Source organism: Phycodurus eques, chromosome 12 (assembly GCF_024500275.1).
Source record: "Phycodurus eques isolate BA_2022a chromosome 12, UOR_Pequ_1.1, whole genome shotgun sequence".
In the NCBI taxonomy this organism is placed as follows: domain Eukaryota; kingdom Metazoa; phylum Chordata; class Actinopteri; order Syngnathiformes; family Syngnathidae; genus Phycodurus; species Phycodurus eques.
The window spans coordinates 1,476,632-1,489,313 of NC_084536.1; the positions used below are offsets into that span (position 1 = coordinate 1,476,632).

General features: G+C 44.5%; 1 protein-coding gene across 2 annotated transcripts in view; it reads left to right on the forward strand.

Moving 5' to 3' along the window:
- The window catches only part of fgf14 (fibroblast growth factor 14), a 67,507-nt gene that overhangs the window by 41,704 nt on the left and 13,121 nt on the right, over window positions 1-12,682 (forward strand). For both annotated transcript variants that reach the window (XM_061692337.1, XM_061692338.1), the window contains exons 2-3: window positions 6,020-6,130; window positions 8,461-8,564. In XM_061692337.1, the coding sequence (XP_061548321.1) occupies window positions 6,020-6,130; window positions 8,461-8,564 (215 nt within the window). The remainder of the gene's footprint in view (window positions 1-6,019; window positions 6,131-8,460; window positions 8,565-12,682) is intronic.

Consider the following 12,682-nt stretch of genomic DNA (forward strand, 5'->3'; position numbering starts at 1 on the left):
TGTGTATTCGCTTTTTTGAGACTGTCAGAGCATATCGGTATCTGAAATCGGAAGTTTCAACGCTCACTGAGTGGCAACGCCGCAATATTATCGAAACAATATTCGCTCAACGTTCATTTCACGATGCTGCCATAAACAATACACATGGGCAGCTAGTATATATGATGAAATTGATATTTGGACGGGCGGCATCAACTTTGAATTTCACAAACTACTTCTTGAGCCGATTATTGGAATGAGTAAGAGTTTGAATCCTTTCCAAAGTAAGAATGCCACGAAGAATAAACTCCTGCCCGTCGTGGTTTACAAATAATAACAACATTTTCCTTCGGCTGGTGTCGGCCATATTTGTGGAGTGTAAAAGCACCATCAAGGAGTCTCCCGTCTGCAAACAAACAAACAAACAAACAAACAAAAGAGAAAATGCCTATATTTTCTTATTTTGCTCGGTTTTAGGAAACAATGTTAAAAAGGCCAGAGGCAACAGTCGGAATCATTTTGGGAGCGAACCGAACAAATGAAATCCAACAACACACGCAGGCCGCCAATGCGCTCGCGTGCGGTGACGATCAGATGAACGCAATGTGCGGCGGCAGACACGAACTGCAGCTCGGCGTCACGTCAAGCGGCAATTTGACGGCGCGGCTGTTGCCAGCGCAACGTTAAGCGTCGTCCTGTCGGAATGCGGCGATGCCGATGGCTTTTTCCAACAGCGCGTGACGGCTCGGGGTGCTCCAGAATGGCAGACGCGTGTCGGTGTCGTCCTCTGTCACCTCAGCGCGAAAGCCTCGCCCGTCTGGATTTTGTGTGCGCTCGTCATTTGAAGGGTCGGCTCGAGACCACCGCGATCATCACGCAACCCACTTTAGCCTCGTGTTCACTCTATTCTTGCCGAGTTCTATACAGTAGTTGTAGTTACTACTGTGTTTATTAATCTCCCATCAATCAGGTCGTGCGGTGGGGGGAATCCCACATCGGAAATAATGGAAATGGAAAGAATCTTATTCCAGGGTCAAACTTTGGCCATCCAAAACCTTTATCAGCTGCACGTGCAATGGATTGAATACTGTAACGGTTCCAAGCATAACCACTGTTAATAACACAACGCTTTACTTGTGTTAACCCTTCAGGCATTCTTGAGATACTCATTTTTGAATTCATGTATGTTGTGTTCCAAATTTGCCAGAGGATGTTCTTTAAAAAAAAAAAAAAAAAGCATTTTGAATGAAGTCTGTTGAAATCCATTGAAAATTCCTTTTGGGCCCCAGAATTTGCTTTACATAAACTAATGCAGTCCTTCATATCATTATCCTAATAGCATACTTGCTTAAGCCATATTTGAAAGTATTCCGAAAACAATAAGAAACACATCACATTGAGATTTGTTATATTTTTTTCATTGATATGGTAACCGTAGATTAAAAATGACTGCATTTATGCCATGAGACGAAGGATGTCCACCAGATTGTTTTATGCTCCCCTTATGTTTAAAGCATTCAGCAAAATGTCTCACATTCGACTGGTTTCGGCAAGGTTGCCTTGCTACTAAAATGATGTCGGCTATGTTTTGTGCCGCTTGCTCGCTCGCCATTTTGTTTGGGTGTCACAGTCAATGTCTTTATCTCTGTGAAGATTTGCGCATCTCTCACTGAAAAGTAATCAAAGTTTGAACTTGTGCGTAACATTTAAGTATTTCTAAATTTGACATTTTTGTCAAACAACTTGAGACAAACTGACACGAGCGAGGCGAGTGTGGTCTAGGACCGACGTGCAGCACACCGAACCGCCGGAAGAGTTGGAAATGACTTCAGCGTCAACTATGGCAGGTGACTCGAAAGCCTGCATACAAAGCGGATAACGTCACAGTTGAGATGGTGAGACTTCGAAGATGTCACGTAATGCTCCGTAATCCACAGGTAGCAGGCCAGGGGTGCTACTACTTCATTGTTGCCCTAATCCGCAATAGCATAGCACACATAGCAGGACAGGGTAACTCGCACTTTGTTGTCTTTGTGGAAGAATCCCAAACAGGCCAAAAAAAAAAAAGGCGCTAAGGCAGAACCCGTGGTCGGAGGCGGACGGTCGGGCAAACAGCCACAGGAACAGGTAAACGTGTGAAGAAGGCAGAAGTCGTCGTCAGAGGCGGGCGGGTGGTCGGCCAAACGGCCACAGCAACGGGTAAAGGCGCTAAGGCAGAACTCGTGGTCGGAGGCGGGCGGGTGGGCAAACAGCCACAGGAACAGGAAAACGTCCTAAGGCAGAACCCGAAGGGAGAGGTGATTCCCTTTCTTCAAATCTGAAAGCGATTCTTCCCAAGGCCTATTCCCCACGTTTGTTGCCGATTGTCAGCCATATTGGTTGAGTGTGGTGGCCGTCGATGTGGCTGGAAAAGAATTTTTCCTAACCTTCTTACAAATTTGTACTGCACCTTCTTGTTTTGTTCAATTTCAAACTCATTTCTGACGAGAACACTTGCATTATTTTCAACAGTGTAAGCCGCACGGTATGGAAATCGTTTTTAATGGTAACCATGGTGGAGGGTTAAGACATTTTCAAACAATTCTTCTCACATGCTTTGCGGCATGTGTCAAATGTCAATATCAGACCAAGTTTAAGTAAATCCAAAATCTTTTTTCTTTTTCAAGGAATGCAAAAGAAACAAAGTGGGTCAACTGTGCAAACAATAGGAATTGGAGAAGGGGGCAAACACTATTTTCGTAGCACTGAGCGTGAGCCCCGGTCTCGCTGCACTTGTGATGATACATATTGATGTTTTTTCGGGGCATATCTGATTTTGATAACGTCTGCGAGCCTAACGATCACGCAGATTTTAGGGGAGGATTGGCAATTGATAAATCCGATTACACTCTCCACACATCTGTAATCTCACCGATGTAACGATCTGGCTCATTTAAAGCTGTAGATGATTCGATTGTGCTCCGTAGATTGGAGCATGAGATTAGTTTCCGCGGTGGTCGCTTCCTTCCAGGCTACGACAGTTCCAGATCTCGTTTATATCCGACATCCGTTCATCACAATAAGAATCCTCCGCAGTTGACAGGCGCTCTGGCACACGATGTCTGAGGTAGCTGAGGTCAGCGGTCGCAGCAATGATATTATGTTGTTGTCGTCCGAAACCAAAGCGAGAACACTTTTGATCTGTCTAAACCTGGCAGAGATCAAACTGCACATCTGTGGATGTTATTTTTGATTGCTCTATCACCCGCAATTACAAACCGATCCTCTTCAAATCTTCCGGGATTGTTCTTCTCTGACAAAGCAAGAACACGACCGATTCGAACAGAACAATCACTCAAGCTCAGATCCGCATTCAGGTAAGTAAAAGACGTCGCTCTACACGACGTCTTTTTAAAGCAACCTTCAAATGTGAAGGGATTACAAAAAGGCTTGATTTTTGATTTGAACCCAAATCCTACCCAATATGGCGATGATCAGTTGGGGTGCGTTCCTTGCGCAATAACTTCTCCAAACAATAAGCCGTCGTTTCCCAAAGTCAAAGAAGGAACACTATTGATTTGAACAGAAATCCTACCCACGGGACCTGAGGTAGCTGAGGTCCAATCTAAGATCGATAGGTACTTATTACTTGCCCGCGTTTTACCAGCCCTAATTATTGATGGACTTCTTCCAATGCGAGCGGATTGCGGTTCCAAAGGCACGTCCGCGTGTTCCGCTTGCAGTTCCTCTCTACGCCGGCGGGTGGCGTGGCAAACGTGTTCTCGAACAGCCGTTCCATCTTTGCGGTGATGTGACACAACCGACAGCCAATTGATGAGCTCTAAAAAAAACGGAAACAGGAATCTTTCCAAACAAAGGGGCTGGCCTTAAAGTTCGGTCTGAGACGAGGCTGTGACTCAAATCTCTCCAACTTGACTTGAGATGTGAGCAGCTATGAGATGAGAGTTTTCCAAGAGTCTTTCCAAATCTTTTCAGTCTTCGGATGTCAAGGTAGCAAGTAGTTTGTTTCAGGTTTTGCCACGTTTTCCTGTGTTCCAATCTTGCCAGCTCGTTTGTTTTTCATCTCCACCTGTTCTCGCCAGGCCTCTACCTTGTGTCAACCGATCAGCTCCCTCCAGCCACTCGCGTCTTGTCCAGGTGTGCCTCGTTGTCTCATCAGTTTGTTTGTATTTAGTTTCCTGGGTTTGCTCAGTCTGAGTCAGATGGTTGTTGCTGTGGTCCCCTTTGCCTTGTCATGTTATGTTTTCTGCTTATGTATTTATTTATTTATGTATTTATTATTTTGTTGGTTTTGTAGTCTTCTGTCCAGGTGTGCTTTTGCAAATGTTTCACTGGGCATTTCTCTGGAAATTTGTGTAGTCAAAGTCACTGTGACCTCTAAATATATATATATATATATATATATATATATCATTTTTTGGGGGGATTGGTTATTAACCCAAGGCCATCCAGTATTTCAGCAGAACGTTCCGCATTTTTCTGTGTCACTGCAACACTTATTTATCTCCGTATCTAATATATCAGAGGTGGCGAGAAAAGAGTGACTCGTCATTTTTTTTCTCACGTTAATTTGTGTATTTGGACTTGGTCGCTATGGGAACCGTTCTGATGCCTCACAGAGTGCGACGGGGTTGCTAGTATCCGGCGGGTTGGGCGCCAGCGAGAAGCAGAAGGCCGCAACAGGTTCCTGTTGACGTTCTCCGTCTCTTCGTTTCTATGATGCGACGCCTGTGATGCTGCTGTCGCTGCCGCAGACCTGATCACCTTTTGTTTGCGTAGGGCGCCGCCAGTACCGCCAAAGATAGATAGATAGATAGATAGATTACTGCTAAACCTTTTATTGATTCCACACAGTTGAAATACATTACTATGTACATACAATCACAACCATGCTAGTTAAACAATCCACTCAAAATCAGCATCGTTACCACATACATAACGCACATACAATACGATTGTGGGTCTCGATAACTTCGTATTGATACGAACAAATTTCATTTGAATCTTCAAACTTCCTTTCTGCTTGGTGTCCTTTCAAATCAGGTTCCGTTACTACTGAGAGAATAAATATAAAGAAAGATTTCCGACAGACAGATAACCGGAACAGCATTGGTCAACAAAAAGAACTTCAAAAGAGCTCCGATATCAATTGTATGATTGTTTTCTCTCAAATTGTTTTGGTTTCAATTGCAGTCTTGCTGCAATCTTTGCCATCATACACCTTCCTCTGCACACTCTGTCTCTCCATTGCATGACGTTGTCTATTCCAATTGGATGATTTGTTTTTTTTCTTTTTCGAATCAATAATGAATGTGTTTTTGTTTTCTGCGTATTTTGACTAGCATGAAAAGCCACGTAATGCAGATGGACTGCGACAGGTGTCATACCGTACACTGTACTGTCTACAATCGGAAACAAATCCTCCACTTTCCTTAGCATTTCGTACATTAGCGCATGGTACATTTTTGTGCTTGCTGAAAGGAGCCCGCAGCCCCTTCTGCCCACCTTCTCTCCTCTCAGGGAAAGGTCTCCAGATTGTTCCAATGTCATCAGCCAACTATCACCAGAAAGTGCCTTGGGCTGTACAATGACAGCAGGGGGGAAAGAAATCATTTTGGGATCCTCAGTGGCCATGTTTCCTATTTTTTTTAACCTGACACACACATTCGCGTACACGCCGGTAGGTTTACACTCAAGTGAAGTTGAGCTCCTCGGGGGCTTCGTCGGCTGTCTGTGCTCTGAGTAACGTCGATGCTCTCTAACCTCGGTTGCGTGCGCACGTGAGCGCACGGAAAAGCCATACACGCGTACCGCGGTTCCGAGCAATATCTTTGGGCTTTATTCGATGTATTTCTTCAGCCTGCACCAGAACTAATTCAAACGGCAAGCCTTTACCGGTGGTCGTTCCCCCTCTGGACGCGGTACATAAAGCTGCCAGAAGAAGCGCTGTTGTCACCCGGGCAATTCCTGAGCCAAAATGTGTCTGTGTGGAAACGTGTACGTTTGGTTTTTGCTCATCGTTGCCCTGTCCCCCCTGCAGATCCCCAGCTCAAGGGCATAGTGACCAGGTTATACTGCAGACAGGGCTACTACTTGCAAATGAATCCCGATGGCTCTCTCGATGGCACCAAGGACGACAGCAGTAATTCCTGTGAGTAGTCGGCTCGTTTTCGAACTGCCGTGGTGTTTCTATATGGAGAGAAATCCCTCACTCTTGTCCTGCTCCATTTGAAAGGGACTCCAGATCACATCTGTTGTGACTTGGCATTGTACAAATAAAACCGACTTGACCTGACGAGGCAGAATTCATAATCATCGCTGCCCTATAGGCCAATCTGGGAAAAAAACAAACAAAAAATGTGCCAGTGACGCCCAGTTGGCTGTTTGAATAATTAGCCAGCAGTGCAGGCACAGGAACACACCACTTGTTGTTCAGCAGATTTCATGGAGCACGTTGACAGGACTTCAGAAAAACATGTTTGCAAAGCAACTTGTTGTCAGGCTCGATCGTAACTGAAGGAAAATATTGTGATAGCAATCACGCCCACTACGCACTCCAGGAACAGGAAGTCAGATAGACAGGCGTGGCCACTTGTTGCTAGGCAGAATTCATGATCATTTTTGCTTCAAAGCCAAATGAAAAACTGTGCATGAGCCAGCCCCGGCCACTAGGGTGTTTGAATATATATATATATATATATATATATATATATATATATATATTGAATATATCAACTGTATATGAATATACAGTTTTTGTGGGGCACACTCGTTTCAGCCCCGAAGTCCAATGACAAGACCGTCTTCGGCCTGCCACACCGACCGGGCTGGAGCTGAGTACGCAGGAACAGAAAGTCAAGAAAACACGTTTGCATAGCAACTTGTTGCTAGGCGGCGTCAAAGCAATTATAATTGAATACAATTATAACTGTCCCATAGTCCGATGAAAAAAATTGAGTTGCCAGCCGGGCCCTCGAGACTGTTTGACACCTTGTTGCAAGGCAGAATTCGCAATTATTTCCCCCAATGAGAAAATGACCATTCCCACTCTCTTGGCTGCATGAACATACAACTGACAAGGAAGTGTGGCCCATGTGTTTGCGCCGACACTTGTTGCTAGGCAGATTCCATTAGGCCCGACGACAACAGGAAGCTCGACAGACATGTTGGCATGGCCGGCTGTTGCTAGGAAGACTTCACAGTCATTTGTGCTGCGATGAAGAAAGTCCCACCAGGCTGGTTGAATCGACGTGACAGCAAAGGAACAGGAACAGCACGTGTTTTGTTCGGTGGATTTCGTGACGAATAATCATTTGTGCAGTTGACACAAACTACTGGTAGGTGTCGATGTCAAAAAAGGTGCGCGCTAATGACGGTTAGATAATTGAAGTAATCAAGTTCATGCGGCACCGCTCTCAACGTTCATTCACGATCATTCCGCCGTTATTCACAGAATCGGATTTCACTCTGCTGTAAGTTGTACGCAAAAGGCAATTCTGTTCTGCCCGTGTGCACACGCGTTGAATTGAAATCAAGTGGGCAAACGGTGATGCGTTTACCGTCATTAGCGTTTGAAAACCTCGATTTATGCTCACGGGGCACAAGTGCCGAAACCTCCAAGACAGACGGTCGCCCAGGAAACAGACGGACGGACAAGGGCCCGCTCGCGGCACCGCAGCTCGAGGCTAGCGGCTTCGTTTGACTGCTAGCTGCTAACGAGTGACACTCGACGTTAGCGTGGCGCCCTGACGAGATGTGGCACATGCCACTTCACGTTGGTTCAAAAGGCCCAGTCGACAGTGACGATGCTGGATAGTCGAAAACATTTTTTTATTCGAAAAATGGATCTTCTCCAACAGAATGGACATTTGCTGCCATTTGTATGTAGCCTGTATGTGCACACAGAGTAACTAACGACAAAACTAAATCACGAAAAAACATTTCAAGTGTAAAAAGGTGAAGATAGCAATATAAAAACAAGATGACTCTCAAAGTTATAATACGTAAGTCCTGTCACACCCTGGGCTAGAATTCAGTATCATAACCAAAATGGTCGCTTCGATATGACGGAATTCTACAACGCTTTTCGTCTGTTTTGAACGATAGCCGGTGGGGGGAAAACATGGACTCTTCGGAAGAGGCAATTGTTGTAAATTCACTAGTATTGCTGCGTTTGTATTGGAGCATTTTCCCCTTTTGAACTATCCTGTATGCTCACATTTACTGTTGTGTTGTCTCACACCAGAACAAGCAGTGGCCATTAGCAGGCGGGCACATGTGCTCTATTACGGCAACTACGGGACTATTAAATCAAGCACGCATCCGTGATGGAGCCCAGATACGCCAGCAAGCGTTTCATTAGCAAACTCACAGGAAGTTCTGCGCGCTTTGAGGCTACGCTAACTTAGCTGCCAGACACCGTCTGGATGACGCGGTGATGTTTTCTGTAAACGATGTTTGTGGATGTTTTGCATCTCGCAGCTTTGTTCAACCTCATTCCCGTGGGCCTCCGAGTCGTCGCCATTCAGTCTGTGAAGACGGGCTTGTACATCGCCATGAACGGGGAGGGTCATCTCTACACATCAGTAAGTACACTCAAACACTCTGTACAGGTGCAGCTCAACACATTTCATTGATTGAGATGCACCTGTAAGTCCTGTTATGTCCGGACACGGCCACCAATCTACAGGACTTTTTTTTTTTTTTTTTTTTTTTTTTAATATCGCAGTCATGCATAATACAAACAATTTTCCCCAAAAATCATATTTGAGAGATTTGTTTTTAATCATTATTTAATTACATTATTCTTATTTATTATGTCATTTGTATAATAATTAGAACCATAGACTCTAAGGTTATGAAGAAAGATATTTCTTGAAAACCTGACATGAAAAATCGAGTTGTGTGCTTCAAAACCTGTGATTATATTCATTCAAAATGGTAAACTGACGGTGGTTTCCGTATTGAAGGAATAATAATATTTCATCTCCTTAATAAGCACTTAAAAAAAAAAATCAAATACTTTCATGAGTAACAGGGAGAGATAAAACAAAACAAAACATGAAACAGTTTTCTTCCCTCACTATTACATAATTGTTTTTTTTCTCTCACTATTACATCCAATTTTTTTTTTTTTTTTTTTTGGCGGAAATGAAATTTAGTTGTGCCCTGCGACCGACTGGCGACCGGTTCGGGGTGTCGTCCGCCTTTGGCCCGAAGTCAGCCGGGATCGGCTCCAGCGCCCCGCGACCCGAACCGGGATAAGCGGTGTTGCGAATGGATGCATGGGTGAAATGTAGTAATCAGTAGATTTGTGTAGTTTGTGGTATAGTAACAGCAGTATATTGAGGTAAATGTGCAATTGGCAAAGTTTGGAATGTCAAAAGTCTTTCTTTTTGCTTTGTTGAAGAAAAGCGTGAAATTGGATATTATCGGAGTTGGGAAGAACCTTGTAAGTTGGACTGAAATTGGGACCAATCAATGTAACCCAACTTTCCACAAGATGGAGAAATCTGACTTCATGTGGCCAACTCAACGATTCGACATTGGTATGCAGTAAAATCGTTTGTAGTGAGCTATTTTGTTGACACTTTAAAGTGAAATCTTTTCTGCTGCAAGTCGGATATGTCTGACCTCCTTGCAGTCACGAACGCAGCTGTAAACGGAGTTTGAGAGTCCAAGAAGGGTCCCTGAATGCGTCTCGGGGGGGAATCGTAATAATATGCGAGAGGATAATTGCATTTGGGGGAAGGTTTGGGATTGGCATTAAGATGATTTGTGTGCTCCAATTGATCATCTTAAGTGCCGCCCAGAGTCTTCATTCCTTTTAAGAAAGACGACGACGTTACATGAGATTGAATTTTCCGCCCCCGTGTGCAGCATCAGTGCTTTTCACTGAACAATATTGTGAGTCCTGCGCAGAAAATGACTTTTAGTGGTTGAAAGCACTGCAGTGCTTTCCTGACTTGCGTCAATTCAATTCCCTCACGCTGTCGGTGGGAACGTGAGTGCGAATGGTCGCACGTGCCCAATGGTCAACTGGCGACTGGTCCGGCAACTTGCCATCGAAACAGCAGAAGAGGGATACAAAAAAAAATGGATGGATAAGAAGTTGAATGTTATAGTTGATGAATGAATGAATTTGAGTGTGTGGGAGCCCCGCGACACGTGTCCAAATTCCTCGTTCCTTTTCAAATTGGTCAAGAGTAGACAGCTCGTTGACACGAAAACTTCATGATGCTGAATCTCAGCTCGAGCACGTGAAACGGGAAGAGGCTCAAAGTTGAAGTTCGACGCAGCTTCTTGTTGTGATGTCGACGCGGATTTGTCCACCGACCTCCAGATGCGTTTGAAGTGGGAATCGTTGAGGTCGGAGCGTCGCGTTCCTCATGATGCCGGTTTTTGCTCGCTAATGGAGGTTGTGATCGTGCCGCCCACGCGGGCGCGCAGGTGGGCAAACGGCGGCCTCGCGAGACGCTCTTCATCCTCCTCCTCCTCGGGAAGGAAGGAAGGACGGTTCAAGCGCTCCTGCCGTTATCGCTTTGTGAGCTTCAGACTGCCCCCGCTACTTCTGCCCGTTAGTTGTATTTGAAGGTAGCGCACTTACATCTTGAGCGGAACCGCTCGGAAGCTTATTTTAATGCAGCTCGGAGTGGAACAAACAAGTGTGTTTGGGGGGGTGGGGGTGAAAAATGTCGTACGCATGATGGTACAGCTACACTAAGTCTGAGCAGTGCCATTTTGGTGTACTTTTCACTTACCACTGACATTCATTACATATTGGCGGTTTTTAATGTTTAAATATATTGATATAAATACATTATAAATAATGTAATACTAATAGACCTATGACTTTAACTTTAGTCTCTCAATTATTGTTCAAATAGCTGATATAAATTGTCAATAGAAGGTTTTGTTATATTAGCAAAACAAAAACAAACTCAGTGCCTACGACTTGCTTAACCCAATTGTTGCCTTGACTCCATCGCCCTTTCGTTGACTGCACTCGTGCATTTTAGTGACAGAAACTCGACACACTTTGCTTTCTAGCCACAGGTACATTACAAAATTAGACATTTCGTATTATTGTAAAACACAGTGTGTATACATTGTGCACTGAATTGGAACGGCTGAGTCTCCCTTACACTGAACATTTTGTGTGTGTGTGTGTGTGTGTGTGTGAACGCTTGTGTATATTTGATTGGTTGTTAGGTCTGCGACATTGCGACGCTGTAGACCTACGAGTAGCAAAACCAAACGCTGCGTGACAGTTTCGGTTCGGTATTGGCTGCATCTGCCACTGTACAAAGGACTTAAAGACCCTGTAAAGCGTCATTAGAGGCTAATTGGAGACGGCTGTCCAAAAATCGGCCATAGGTGTGAATGGTCGTTTGTCTATATTTGACACTGTGATCGGCCGGCGCCCATTCCGACGGCGTGTACATATAGCACTCTACCTTTTGATCACAAATGAAATCAACAACAAAACGCTTAATCTTCAAGGTACAACCTCATTTCTTTGATACCAGAAAAGGTCAATTAGCGCAGAATTCACTCAGTCGCAGGGGATGTGACGCACTTTCACGGCAAGAGAATGAACAGAGAGTCGTGATCTTTTCCAGGAAATAGATGCCGAACATATTCAGTGCCTGGCGGTCGTGCATCATATTGTTTTGCGCGAGAGTCCCACCGGGCCGCTATCAAAGCGGCCGAGCGGCCCGGCGCAAAGGGGGGCGCTCCGTGACAAAAGCGCCTTTCTGATTTGTATGAGCCAATGAAGGCGCAGCGAATTTATCTTCCCATTTTCACAAGATTTTCTCTCAGGGCTTTTTTGACGAGGATGCCCTTAGTCTCTACTGCTCGTGGGGATGCCCTCGTCTCTGCTGGGGATCATTGGACTAAATTCCTGGGGGTAAAAGCAATCAATCAAATTAGAAATGGCTGTTTTCGTAACTCAACTTTCCACAGCTTGTTCTTCAGACAACAAATGATTTGCGGGAATCAGCAGCGCCTCTGCCGGTTCCCGCCAAGTTGCGGTGAACTCCATTTTGCCTCGATTGCGTCAACACCCGAAGGAATCGGCAATCAATTCCGCACAATCAACTGCATTGGAAGCGATCGATAAATTGATTTATTTTCATTTCATGCTAAATCAGGGCTGCAACTAATGATTATTTTAATGATTGACTCATCTCCTGATTATTTTTTCAATTAATCGGACAAATCTTTTTTAATTTGCATCCCTTTATTTAAAAACAAGATATTATTTTAAATTGTTATGGTGATAATACGTTTTACTTGGACATCAAGTTTGAATTAAAAACATTTCAACATTTAATCATGACACATTGTGTTGCTTGTTTTCATTAGTTGTGTGCATGAAACTGCAAACATTGGAGCTGAAATGTGTTCAATTAAACTGAATAATTAAAGATGGAGCAAGGCGGCGAGTTAATGATTTTCTCGTGCAGCCACGTAACGAGCTGACTCACTTGTCTGCTGACGGTGTAACACTGAAGACAAATAAATGCCTCCCTTTTTCCAGCGGGAAAAAAACTGCTAGTTTTTTTTAATATACATTAGAGTCAAGGGCTGAGCCCTTTCGAAAACGAGTTTATCAAAACGGCGGTACTTAAGGCTTCTTTATCCTCGTCCTCGACGACCGCGCTGACGTCACTGCGGCTATCCCGCGCGTAGTTTGCCT